Genomic DNA, 14535 nt, shown 5'->3' on the forward strand with positions numbered 1-14535 from the left:
CACTGATTGCAATTGTTAGGTAAAGTCCCTCTTGCAATCATGTCTTGCCCCCATAAAGTGTAACACACACCAAGGCCCCACCCACCTCCCTCCTTCCCTCTTTCTGTTCCCCCCCCCATAACCATAATTGTCATTAATTGTCCTCATATCAAAATTGAGTACATAGGATTCATGCTTCTCCGTTCTTGTGGTGCTTTACTAAGAATAATGTCTTCCACATCCATCCAGGTTAATACGAAGGATGTAAAGTCTCCATTTTTTTTAATGGCTGAATAGTATTCCATGGTATACATATACCACAGCTTGTTAATCCATTCCTGGGTTGGTGGGCATTTAGGCTGTTTCCACATTTTGGCGATTGTAAATTGAGCTGCAATAAACAGTCTAGTACAAGTGTCCTTATGATAAAAGGATTTCTTTCCTTCTGGGTAGATACCCAGTAGTGGGATTGCAGGATCAAATGGGAGGTCTAGCTTGAGTGCTTTGAGGTTTCTCCATACTTCCTTCCAGAAAGGTTGTACTAGTTTGCAGTCCCACCAGCAGTGTAAAAGTGTTCCCTTCTCTCCACATCCACGCCAGCATCTGCAGTTTTGAGATTTTGTGATGTGGGCCATTCTCACTGGGGTTAGATGATATCTCAGGGTTGTTTTGATTTGCATTTCTCTAATAGATAGAGATGATGAACATTTTTTCATGTGTTTGTTAGCCATTCATCTGTCATCTTTAGAGAAAGTTCTATTCATGTCCCTTGCCCATTGATATATGGGATTGTTGGCTTTTTTCATGTGGATTAATTTGAGTTCTCTATAGATCCTAGTTATCAAGCTTTTGTCTGATTGAAAATATGCAAATATCCTTTCCCATTGTGTAGGTTGTCTCTTTGCTTTGGTTATTGTCTCCTTAGCAGTACAGAAGCTTTTCAGTTTAATGAAGTCCCATTTGTTTATTTTTGTTGTTGTTGCAATTGCCATGGCAGTCTTCTTCATGAAGTCTTTCCCCAGGCCAATGTCTTCCAGTGTTTTTCCTATGCTTTCTTGGAGGATTTTTATTATTTCATGCCTTAAGTTTAAGTCCTTTATCCATCTTGAATCAATTTTTGTGAGTGGAGAAAGGTGTGGGTCCAGTTTCAGTCTTTTACATGTAGACATCCAGTTCTCCCAACACCATTTATTGAATAGGGAGTCTTTCCCCCAAGGTATGTTCTTGTTTGGTTTATCAAAGATTAGGTGGTTGTAAAATGTTAGTTTCATTTCTTGGTTTTCAATTCGATTCCAAGTGTCTATGTCTCTGTTTTTGTGCCAGTACCATGCCGTCTTGAGCACTATGGCTTTGTAGTACAGACTAAAATCTGGTATGCTGATGCCCCCAGCTTTATTTTTGTTACAGAGAACTGCCTTAGCTATACGGGGTTTTTTCCGGTTCCATACAAAATGCAGAATCATTTTTTCCAAATCTTGAAAGTACGATGTTGGTATTTTGATAGGAATGGCATTGAATAGGTAGATTGCTTTGGGAAGTATAGACATTTCAACAATGTTGATTCTTCCCATCCATGAGCATGGTATGTTCTTCCATTTGTTAATATCCTCTGCTATTTCCTTTCTGAGGAGTTCATAGTTTTCTTTATAGAGGTCCTTCACCTCCTTCGTTAGGTATATTCCTAGGTATTTCATTTTCTTTGAGACTATGGTGAAGGGAGTTGTGTCCTTAATTAGCTTCTCATCTTGACTGTTATTGGTGTACACAAAGGCTACTGACTTGTGGACATTGCTTTTATATCCTGAAAAATTACTGTATTGTTTGATGACTTCTAGGAGTCTTGTGGTTGAGTCTTTGGGGTTCTCTAAGTATAAGATCATGTCGTCAGCAAAGAGGGAGAGTTTGACCTCCTCTGCTCCCATTTGGATTCCCTTTATTTCCTTGTCTTGCCTAATTGTATTGGCTAGAACTTCCAGCACTACGTTGAATAGTAAAGGTGACAGAGGACAACCTTGTCTGGTTCCAGTGCTAAGAGGAAAAGCTTTCAGTTTTACTCCATTCAGTAAAATATTGGCTGTGAGTTTGTCATAGATAGCTTCAATCAGTTTTAGAAATGTGCCACCTATGCCTATACTCTTCAGTGTTCTAATTAGAAAAGGATGCTGGATTTTATCAAATGCTTTTTCTGCATCTATTGAGAGGATCATGTGATCTTTATTTTTGCCTCTGTTAATATGGTGGATAACGTTTATAGACTTGCGTATGTTAAACCAGCCTTGCATCCCTGGGATGAAGCCTACTTGATCATGATGAATGACTTTTTTGATGATAAGCTGTAATCTATGGGCTAGAATTTTGTTGAGAATTTTTGCATCTATGTTCATGAGTGAGATTGGTCTGAAATTCTCCTTTTTGTTTGGGTCTTTTCCTGGTTTTGGTATCAGGGTGATGTTTGCTTCATAGAATGTGTTGGGGAAGATTCCTTCTTCCTCAGTTTTTTGGAATAATTTCTGCAGTACAGGAATAAGCTCTTCCTTGAAGGTTTGATAGAATTCTGGAGTGAAGCCATCTGGACCAGGGCATTTTTTGGTTGGAAGATTTTTTATTGTTTCTTTGATCTCAGTGCTTGGAATTGGTCTGTTCAGGAGCTCTATTTCTTCCTGGCTGAGTCTAGGGAGAGGGTGTGATTCCAAATATTGATCCATTTCTTTCACATTGTCAAATTTCTGGGCATAGAGTTTCTGGTAGTATTCAGAGATGATCTCTTGTATCTCTGTGGGATCAGTTGTTATTTCCCCTTTATCATTTCTGATTGAGGTTACTAGAGATTTTACTTTTCTATTCCTCGTTAGTCTGGCCAATGGTTTATCTATTTTATTTATTTTTTCAAAAAACCAACTCCTTGTTTCATTAATTTTCTGAATGATTCTTTTGTTTTCAATTTCATTGATCTCTGATTTGATTTTGGATATTTCTTTTCTTCTACTGAGTTTAGGCTTAGATTGTTCTTCTTTTTCCAATTCCATAAGATCTCTTGTGAGATTGTTGATGTGCTCTCTTTCTGTTTTTCGAATGTAGGCATCTAAAGCGATGAATTTTCCTCTCAAAACTGCTTTTGCAGTATCCCACAGGTTTTGGTAGCTTGTGTCTTCATTGTTGTTATGCTCAAGGAAGTTAATGGTTTCCTGTTTTATTTCTTCCTTCACCCATCTGTTATTCAACAGAAGATTGTTTAATTTCCATGCCTTTGGGTGGGGTCGAGCATTTTTGTTAGAGTTGAGTTCCACCTTTAGTGCCTTATGGTCTGAGAAGATACAAGGTAAAATTTCAATTCTTTTGATTCTGTTGATATTTGTTTTGTGTCCCAGGATATGATCAATTTTGGAGAATGTTCCATGGGGTGATGAGAAGAATGTATATTCTTTATCTTTGGGATGGAGTGTTCTATATGCGTCTATCAAGCACAGTTGTTCTAGGGTCTCATTTAAGTCTCTTATATCCTTGTTTAATTTCTGTTTAGAGGATCTGTCCAGCTCTGTAAGATGAGTGTTAAGGTCCCCTGTTATTATGGTATTATCAGATATCATATTGCTCAGACTGAGTAAGGTCTTTTTCAAGAATCTGGGATCATTTAAATTGGGTGCATAGATATTTAGAATTGAAACGTCTTCTTGTTGTATTTTTCCCTTGACCAATATAAAGTGAGCATCTTTGTCTTTTTTGACTTTAGTTGCTTTAAATCCACATGTATCTGAAAATAAGATTGCAACTCCTCTTTTCTTCTGAATTCCATTTGCCTGAAAAATTGTCTTCCAACCCTTGACTCGGAGCTTTAATTTGTCTTTTGAAGCCAGGTGTGTTTCTTGCAGACAGCAAATGGATGGCTTGTGTTTTTTAATCCAGTCAACCAATCTATGTCTCTTCAGTGGGGAATTCAAGCCATTAACATTTATTGAGATAATTGATAAGTGTGGTAGTATTCTATTCGTCTTATTTTGTGAGAGTCCATTGCTTAGTTTTATCTTTTGCATCAGTGTGGAGGTTTGGTTCTGTCCTTTAACTTCTGAGTTCTTACTTTGCTGCTAATCCATTGTGGTGGTCAATGTGCAGAACAGGTTGAAGTATTTCCTGTATAGCTGGTCTTGTTGTGGCGAATTTCCTCAATGTTTGTATATCCGTAAATGATTTTATTTCTCCGTCAATTTTGAAGCTTAGCTTAGCAGGGTACAGAATTCTGGGCTGGAAATTGTTCTGTTTAAGTAGATTAAAGGTAGATGACCATTGTCTTCTTGCTTGAAAAGTTTCATTAGAGAAGTCTGTGGTCACTCTGATGGATTTGCCCCTGTAGGTCAACTGGCGCTTACTCCTGGCAGCTTGCAGAATCTTTTCTTTGGTCTTGACTTTGGACAGGTTCATCACAATGTGTCTTGGAGAAGCTCGGTTAGAGTTGAGGCGACCTGGGGTCCGATAGCCCTCTGAAAGCAGTGTGTCAGAATCTTTGGTGATATTTGGGAAATTTTCTTTTATAATATTCTCTAGTATGGCTTCCATTCCTCTGGGGCATTCTTCTTCCCCTTCTGGAATTCCTATAACTCGTATGTTGGAACGCTTCATAAAGTCCCATAATTCTGACAGTGAACGTTCTGCTTTCTCTCTCTTCTTTTCTGCCTCTTTTACTATCTGAGTTATCTCAAAAACTTTGTCTTCTACCTCTGAAATTCTTTCTTCTGCATGGTCTAACCTGTTGCTGATGCTTTCCATTGCATCTTTAATTTTCCTGATTGACTGTTTCATTTCCTTCAGCTCTGCTATATCCTTTTTATATTCTTCATATCGTTCATCTCTGATTTGATTCTGTTTTTGGATTTCCTTTTATTTTCCACTTTATTAGCAGTTTCCTTCATTGTTTCCATCATTTCTTTCATTGTTTTCAGCATGTGTATTCTAAATTCCCTTTCTGTCATTCCTAACATTTCTGTATAGGTGGAATCCTCTGCAGTAGCTACCTCATGGTCCCTTGGCGGGGTTGTTCTGGACTGGTTCTTCATGTTGCCTGGAGTTTTCTGCTGATTCTTCCTCATGGGTGATTTCTTTTATCTGTTTCCTTGCCCTAATTTTCCTTTCACTTCCTCTTGCTCTTTAAGTTCTCATGCCTTTGTACTAAGGGTTACAGGACCAGAAGGGTGAGAAGGTTTAAGAGCAAAAAAGGGATGAAAGAAAGGAGGACCGAGTGATAAGAAAAAAAAAAAAAAGAAAAGTGGAGAAAAGAGAGGGGGTGGGTAAAAGGAATATTGACAAAAAGAAGAGAGGCACAGAAAGAGGGAGACAGAGCAATATAGGTGTACAGTAGGGTACTTTGATACAACCTTAAAAAAAAAACCACCTTCCAGGGGTGCCCATTTGGGTGGTTCCCTTGAGGTCAGCAGCTCTTTGCTAACCTGATCAGACACAGTACCCTACCTCCACCAAGTAGAGAGGAAAGACAAAATGCTATAAATCAAACCAAAACAAGCAAATAGAAAACTTTACGGGATAAAATTGGCTGGAAAAAACAAATAATAGCCGTAGAAACACTAACAAAAATGAAGTTCTGATTATTGAAATAGGCAGCAATGGGAAATTATAATTAAACTAGAAAAATTGAGAAAGAAAAAGGATCTGTATGGAAAAGGTTGAACTTAAAAAACAAAACAACAATCCACAACATCAAAATAAACAAAAAAAACAACCAAACCAAAAAAAAAAAAAAGAAAAAAAAACACACACAACCAAAAAAAAAGCAGTATGTATATGTTATTGAATATTGTCTGGGCAACACATGGTCTTCTGGGGTATGAGATGTTAATCCCAGTTCTGATATGACTGGAGGCTGCTAGTTTCTCAAACCCCAGCAGGTAGACACCCTAAATCTCTCTTCAGCCCACTTAAAAGGCACTTTGAACTTGTTCACTTACTGAGCAGAAGCTTTCTCAGGGAAGTGCTTGTCACTGGAATCACTGCTGAAGTGGCTATCCACTTACCCTGTGTGTCAAAACTGGTCTCCCTCTGCCCCCCGAGGGTTAGGGCTGCAAGGCGGCTCAGACCCCGCCCTTAAGCTACTTGGTCGCTGGGTTACCAGCTCCCACCCAATTCCAGCTGTGCGACCCTGAGGGCGGAGCTTGCTAGGGCAGATCGCTCACAATGGCTGCCTGTGACCCAGAGCCAAACACTATTAGCTCCGTCTGGCTCAGCGGCTCAGACTGGGGCCCTAGACAAAGGCCAAAGTTCTCCGCACTCCCGCTCAGGCTCTCCCCAAGGCAGTTCAGCTGAGTTCCAAGTCCAAAGACACCAAAACAGTTCACAGGTAAGGCCTTTCTGGTTTGCCGTCTCGCTGCTACTGAACTTACAGTTGCGGGCGGGTTTAGATGGATTGAATACACGACCACTTGCCGGTTTTCCACTGTTTTAGTCCTCCTCTTGGGGTCCAGAAGTCTCTCGCTGACTCCCTGTATCCTCTCAGGGGTGATGATAGGCAGATCCCACCAGCCAGAGATGCCTGGAGTCCTATCTCCCCAGACTCACGGTGCCCAGATGCAAGGAAGCTGTTACTCAGCTGCCATCTTGCTCCACCTCCATTGGTTTGATTTTTGTTTTAGAATAATCATTTCAGTTATGATGACTTACTAGAGGGAAGTGAAATTAGAAACAAACGAAGCAGCAATATTTATACTTCTGAATTTCAGGGAAAAAAATATCACACCATTCCAAGTGATGAGATATGTACAATGATACGCCTTGAATGTGCGTTACAGTTTTTGAGCTTTAGACTCTCAATCTTTCTACAGAGACAAAATGAAAACAGGCCAACTGAAACTTTGCTGAAATCCTCTGAGACTGTTAATAAACCATCATATTTCAAAATGAATTGTTGTCAACTTTAGGGTCAAAGGAACAGTAAATTTAGTGAATTGGTCATCAGCAAACTGACTTGCGTGTGGAAGGCAGAAAAGTGGGTCATAACCATAAAAGCAAAGGACTAAAGAATGAGTTTTTAATGATCTGTATTATGAAATTACATCATAAGTGAAATAATGAGCTATGGTGTAAAGTGGTCGAGGTGATCTGTCTCTAACTGCTTTAGGATTTACTGTTAGAAGCAGAATGAGGGGCAGCGCCTGTGGCTCAAAGGAGTAGGGTGCCTGCCCCATGTCTTGGAGGTGGTGGGTTCAAGCCCAGCCCCAGGCAAAAAAAAAAAAAAAAAGAAGCAGAATGAAATTGAAATGTTACAACTGTTATTTGAGGCATAGTTATTTGGCCCTAGCAATACAGACATTTTTATGTATACCACAATGAAAAAAATAGTTTTGCTTTTGTTTATTTTTTTGTACCAAAATTAACTATTAAGTGGAAACCTTGGCATTAGCAAAGTCTGTGGGGTTTCTAAAGTTTCCTTTAGGATTATTTTCCCTGCCCTTCTGTCATAGTTTGGGAGTATCTTAGTGATTCTGTATCATTTGATAACAATAGATTACTAATTGTTTCCATTGTAAAATTGTCAGATTAGCAAATTACGTAAAAGTTATGGTGGAATTTCCCTCCCCCCATGCCCTCCCACATAAGAGAGATCACCATGTCACATGCACTGTGTGAAATGTCATATGATTTTATTTGGCTTATTAATTTCAAATTACCTTCACATCTTTATTTTTTATTTTTTGAGAGCCTTGATGTCACTCTAGGCTAGCAGGCATTGACATCATAGCTCACTGCAAACTCAAGTGATCCTACTGCCTGGGCCTCCCAAACAGCTGGGACTGCAAGCATGGACCACCAAGGCTGGGTAATTTCTTTTAATATTGTAGAGATGGGCGTCTTGCGATGCTGCCCAGGCTGGTTGTGAACTCCTGGCCTCAAGCATCCCTCTCACCTCCTCCTCCTCCTCACTTGCTAGGGTTACAGGCATGCGCCAGTGCTACCAGCCCACACGGGCGTCTTTGATGTGGTAGCTGCCCAAGTCCTCCTTGCTTGCACCGCACAAGCAAGATAATGTTAATGAGCCAAAAAACTCTGAGACAGTCACACTATTCTTTCCGAATCACACCAGCAAGTTTCTGTCACTTTCCCTGAAGACTTTCAAATTACATCTTTGTGTCTCTGAAACAGAATATGAAGCGGCGCAGGCGTCGAGACATTCTGCGAGTCCAGCTGGTGCGAATATTTGAACTGCTGGCAGATGCTGGGGTCATTAGTCACAGGTCGGCGACCGGATTCAGGTTTTTAAAACTCTGAATGATTAAGGAACACAATCCCTTTCCCCCCTCCCAGTAAATACATTTTAAAAGTGTTGAAGAGCACCTTTGCAACAAAAAGCTTGTGTGTGTCACTGTAAAAATTATTTACCAACCAAAGATGCTTCAGTACAGTAACCAATGGCCAAGAATGTGGAGAGAAATCTGCCACCAGTGCCAGATTGCTCCAGGCAAAAACTGATTAATGCCCTTACAATTTTGATATTTGTTGGGAACCAGTCATTTAGGCAAGTAAATAAAAGTAGCCTTTTCTTGACAGATATACTGATTACTTACCTTATTTTAATAAGGTTTTCTGGGCTTGAAAAATGATATATCCAAAGGCTAAATATTAATTATAAGGTTTGCAAGTTCATTCTGATGAACTGTTATCTGTCTTGCTGGAAAAAAATTATGGGGTTTGTAGATATAATTCACAACTGTGGTTTTCACCACTCACAGAACCATAAAACTGGGGGTTATTACTGGAGTGGTAAAGACATCTTGATACCTCTAAGACCAGCCACTTGAGGAAAACTCCATCAACTGTGTTGAGATATAACTTTCCTTGGGAGGATAATGGTGTTACCTGACTACTGAAGGCAAAAAATAGTAGGTTTGACCTTATCCATAAAGATCTCTGAAGAGGCGTAGAAACTGGACAAACTGCACAGCACTGTCACGTAGCTTTGTCCTGAGTTTTTCTTAGTATACCTGACTCCTTTTATATTCAATGTTGAATGCTTCTGACAAGTACCTTCAAAATAGTGCTTTAATCCAAGAGAATTTAAACCACTGATTTTTCTTTCCTCGTAAGTGAAAAGCAAATGAAAAAGAAGAAAAAAACAAGTCATTCTTTTTTCTGTCCTACACAAAAATAAAACATTTAGAAGTTAAGAAAAGTAAAATTGACACCTGTGGGCTTTATGCGAAAAGTTAACCTGATAGACATCTGAATCTTTTCTTTTTTATTTGTTTTTAGTGTAATGCTAGTGAAGCATCTTGGTATTATTTGGGGGAAAATGCAAAATGTTTGTGTCTGTAAAATTAACTACGAAATCCATATTCACTATTGAGCAGTATTGATGTGACACTGTTGTAGAGTTTGTTTTAGGGTGTTTTTCTTTAAGGAGAAATTAATAGATGGTTATTGCTAATACAGATATTTTTATTTCCCTGGTTAAGGAAAAAATGAATTCTGGATGGCAAGAAGGCAGGAATCTTTGTCTACCCATTGGATACCATGTTCCTTACGCACAGTAGATGGTCAATGGATAAGTTGTTAAAAGAAGGACTGTTTTGTCCTGGTACAGGTTGCCATCCACTAAATCAGTTTCCCATCTGCTAATATAGATCATGGTCCAGAGCTTAAAAAATACTTATTCAAGGAATAAAGGGAAAACTTTGGTCATAAATTCATTCATTCAATACCTGTTATTATAGACTGATTTTTTTTTTTTTTAAAGACTGAGATTTTTTAGTATATGGTAGTATCATTGCAACTTCTTACTCTTGATTTCGTGGGCTTAGAATATTTATTAAAAAGCTCATGATTAGGAAAAAATTACATTAAAAATAATATGTATTAGAAGTACTCTTAAAATATAACAAGGAAGTGCTGACCTAAATAAATGTAAATGTACTTGCTGATCATCTATAGAGCACTTGTTCACTGGGCCTCTTCCTATACAGTAACTTGTTTATATTCTTACCAAAACACTCAAGTAGGCAGTGTCCCCCTGTCAGGCACAGACCCTTTGCCTCAAGTGGAAATCTCAATGCAGAGATTCTTGAGGTGACTCTGTTGGTCTAGAAAGAAGATTCGAAACCCAGCACTCTGCGCTGTTTTTGCTAGAATTCAATTTTTATATCCCTTATAATACCTATCCCAGAGTCTTGCTAAGAGTTAAGTACCTACTGGATATTTGATTATGCTGAAGGTGTAACAGGAATGGGCACGGCTATGTGAGAATGAATAGAACTAGTCTTCTCCTCTTCTGCCTTTCCAAACTGATCCTCCCCCTCCCACGTGCCTCCTTACTGAAAATTTGTGTATTTTGATGGAGAGGGGATAACATTTAGCGTTCAGAATGGTTGATTAAAGTGAGATATGGAATTCAGTAATAGAAATTGCATTAACAATTCCTTGATTAAGAAGCAACATCTGCTTTTATATTTCAGTGAACCAAAGTCATGTTCATTTAATTGTTGTGTATAAATTTGAGACTCCCATGACCTTGCAAAATTTAATATGTATTATCCTGATTTTGGTGAGTAGGAATATTTTTTATTTAAAGTACAGTCATATTTTCTTTATCATTTATTTTCTTCAATATTTTCAGTGCAAGTGGTGGCCTTGATAATGAAACACATTTCCTCAACAACACTTTATTGGAGTATGTCGATTTAACTAGACAACTCCTGGAAGCAGAAAATGAGAAAGACTCTGACACACTGAAGGAAATCCGATGCCATTTTAGTGCCTTAGTGGCGAATATCATTCAGAACGTTCCAGGTATTGTTTTCTGTTTCTTAAAGCATTACTGAGTATCTAAGGCAGCAGTTCTCAACCTGTGGGTCGCGACCCCTTTTTAACAATGAAAATACATTGTGGTATTAGGAAGGTTGAGAACCACCGATCTAAGGGATTGTCATATTTCTTTTTCTTCTTGTGAGGTTTTGTGATCTGAGTTGATAAAGCAGTTTGTGAACATGTAGGAAAATATGTCAGCATGACATGGATGGCTGGGATTTGTTTACCTCTGCATTGGTGTAAGTGACTAGAAATTAAAAAGCTCACCCGTGGCCAGGCATGGTGGCTCGCGCCTGTAATCCCAGCACTCTGGGAGGCCGGGGCAGGTGGATCACCTGAGCTCAGGATTCAAGACCAGCCTGAGCAAGAGTGAGACCCCTGTCTCTGTGAAAAAAAAAAAAAAAAAAAAAAAATAGCCAGGCATTGTGGCAGGCGCCTGTAGTCCCAGCTACTTGGGAGGCTGAGGCAAGAGAATCACTTGAGCCCAAGCGTTTGAGGTTGCTGTGAGCTGTGACACCACGGCACTTTACCAAGGGGCAAGAAAGTGAGACTCTGTCTCAAAAAAAAAAAAAAAAAAAAAAAAAGCAAGCCAGCATAGGTTTTCAGGAATAATCAAGACATTAACACAAAAATCTGAAGAAATCAGTAGAATAGGCTCTTGTTTTACATGCAGTGAGCTAAGAATATAATGCTCCAAATAACCAAGAATAAAATTAACAAAATACTTTTGAGTAATGGGAGAGCCGTGTAGGCCATAGACATAAAGGGTGCTGAGGACCCAGTGCTGTGAGTGGGTTCATTTCAGGTGTAATAATAATGTGTGCCTGTTACTGAGCAGGTACTAGTGTGGGCCTAGAAGATAATAAACGCAGCTGCATTTTAAAAAGTTGTAAACTGCAAGTATAAGACAAAAATAACTATGCCTTTGGAATATAGTGTAAATGAAAAAGTTTCTTTTTCTCTGCAAAAAATATAATAAAGTTATGTCGCTACTTTAAATAGTATATGCAAACTGTTGATGTTTAAAGAGCCTGGCTGGTATTTTATAACAGAATAAGCACTTAATTAGGTTTGTTAGTGCTAGAGCTCTGCTTTGATCTTCGTTGCTGAGGCCAGGTTTGAACCTGCCATCCTCTGTATATGGGGCCGGCGCTCTACCCACTGAACCGCAGAAAGAAAACGATGCTATTTAAAGGAAGAGAGCATCCCCCAATTTACTGACGAGAAGTTTACTAACGTAAAGATATGGTTTAGTTTATTAATAAACACTTTTCTACAACTTCCACATTGGTTTACTGTGAGACTGTTGAGTTTCTCTGACAAAGATTGATGTAGAGAAATTGCAGTCAAATTTCAAAATGGAAAAAAAAAAATCCTTGGAGAGCATTAAAACAGGTGCTTTCTTAGAGCCCTGAGGTTCTCAGGTGCCGCCAGCAGGAGGCAGTAGAATGGGCTTGGACATCAGCTCTCATCTTCAAATAGATCAGCTCCTCTTTTATCTGTTTTGTGGATCAAGACTTCTTGTAAGGTTCCCTTATAAAGACATCTTTATAAAGATATCTTTTGGCTGAAAAACATACTAAGTTTAAAAATACTCATTTAGGGTGGCGCCTGTGGCTCAAAGGAGTAGGACGCCAGCCCCATATACTAGAGGTAGTGGGTTCAAATCTGGCCCCAGCCAAAAACTGCAAAAAAAAAAATACTCATTTATTCCAAAGCCCTTACTTACCAGTGGACCAAGATCCAGGTTTGAGTCTGTGTCCAGCCTTGGCCAAACTTACCACACGGCCAGTGACGACCGGGCGAAGCAGGTTCCTGAGTGGGGAGCAGCTCTGTGTCCCGTCAGACAGCCTTGGTTCTGTGACTTGCGTATGTGTAGAGCGAATGATACCTGTTAGTTACCATGGAGGTTTCTAGTAGTTTAAAATGAAAACTTTTGCTTTCTTTTTTAGAGCAAGTAAGTTGGCATACATGTTAAAGTAAAAAGAAATGGAAATAATTTCTTTCCATCTATCTTTTTTCCCCTTATTTATAGTGCACCAGAGAAGAAGTGTTTTTCCTCAACAGAGCCTTCGTCACAGTCTGTTTATGCTGTTCAGCCACTGGGCAGGTCCTTTTAGCATCATGTTTACGCCCTTGGACAGATACAGTGATAGAAATATGCAAATTAATAGACACCAATACTGTGCATTAAAGGTATTTACTCAGACACCCAATTTCTTTTCTCTTAAGAACAGAGACACATTCTTATGTCTCAGTAACTGGTACTATAGTAAGGACACGGATTTCTTCAGAGTACTTGAGAGTATCAAAATATATATCTGTCTGCCATATCCAACCACTTGTAAGTCTATTTAAAATTACAGAATCTACCAACATTTGATCATTTATTTTCTTAAAGAATTGAGGATTGCCTCAAGGAAATACCTACTTTTATTCCTGCTTAAGCGCCTTCTCTTGGCCTCTCCCTTTTCTCTTCCAGTGTTTTTCAAGCTCCACGTCTAATTTGGTATCATGACGTTTACTTAGTTGTGATAAGTTTCTTAGTTTAAAAAATTATAATATACTATTTTTTTGTGACCAAAAAAATGTATTGTGGCAGGATAAGCATGAGTAAAAATATCTTGCCTGTTCCTCATTAAGCAACCGGCTGTTTAACCTCTTGAATTTTTTAAACGCAATTCTAATATTATTGCTTGAAGGCTATGTCTGCTGTGCTGTGTTGCGGCCCTGTTGCAGACAATGTGGGATTGTCATCAGATGGCTATTTGTACAAGTGGCTGGATAACATTTTGGACTCTATGGACAAAAAGGTAATTATGATAATTTCCTTAAAAATTCATCATAAATTGTCATTGCGTGATTTGGATTTAATGTATGGTACACTAAAAATAAGTCTTTTAAAAAATATATATAGGTTGGAATTACATGCAGAAAGCTTATTATGTAAAATTAAATAGGATACTTTAACATAGGCAGTCCCCCAGTTGCAAACATCTAACTTATGTACAACTCGTGCTTAAGAACAGAGGTTATTATAGGTTATGGGTAAATGTACCTATTCCAACTTACATACAAGTTCAGGTTAAGAACAGACCTATAAAACTGATCTCAGTTGTAACCCAGGGACAACCTGTATAAGAAAAATCTTACTTATTCATTTGAATAATTTTAATTTCACTTTTATATTATAGGATTAATTCAGTGGTATGTATAGATTTCTCAATAGGGTTCTAAGTCAATAAATGTTATCATAGAATATATTGAGCTCTATGAAAGAAATCTTATTTGCTGCATTTAATTTCTTTTTGCTTTTCTTTCTTTTGGAGAGGGGGGTGCTTTGCAATTAAACCTCCTTTCTTGCCCTCTTGACTCTCAACTGTTCACACATAGACTTCACAATTTAAAATAAGCCTTACATTTTTTCCTTTTCAAAATAATATTTCTGTCGACTTATCAAAAACACGAATAAAGCTTGATAAAAATAATGGGAGAGGCTAATAACTCATTTTTCTGAAAGCACTTAATCACTATTAACCACTATTCATATTCATCAGCTGCTTTTGGGGCTCAGTTGTAATCATAACTAAAGAGTCTTGTGTAAAACAAATAAGAGGCCAAGTATAATCCATCCATGTTATTTTTTTCTCCTGGCTCAATAAACCGAGAAAAAGATGAACAAAAGGAGATTGAATTTTCTGATTAAATACACACACTATAGTACTTTAGTAAAAAAAAGTGTAGGGAAATAGACGG

General features: G+C 38.4%; 1 protein-coding gene across 13 annotated transcripts in view; it reads left to right on the forward strand.

The window, feature by feature from the left end:
- FRYL (FRY like transcription coactivator) overlaps positions 1-14535 on the forward strand; it is a 267043-nt gene that overhangs the window by 187312 nt on the left and 65196 nt on the right. For all 13 annotated transcript variants that reach the window (XM_053577717.1, XM_053577710.1, XM_053577715.1 and 10 more), the window contains 4 exons: positions 8122-8213; positions 10589-10761; positions 12815-12975; positions 13482-13592. In XM_053577717.1, coding sequence (XP_053433692.1) covers positions 8122-8213; positions 10589-10761; positions 12815-12975; positions 13482-13592 — 537 coding nt within the window. The remainder of the gene's footprint in view (positions 1-8121; positions 8214-10588; positions 10762-12814; positions 12976-13481; positions 13593-14535) is intronic.

Source organism: Nycticebus coucang, chromosome 23, assembly GCF_027406575.1.
Source record: "Nycticebus coucang isolate mNycCou1 chromosome 23, mNycCou1.pri, whole genome shotgun sequence".
In the NCBI taxonomy this organism is placed as follows: domain Eukaryota; kingdom Metazoa; phylum Chordata; class Mammalia; order Primates; family Lorisidae; genus Nycticebus; species Nycticebus coucang.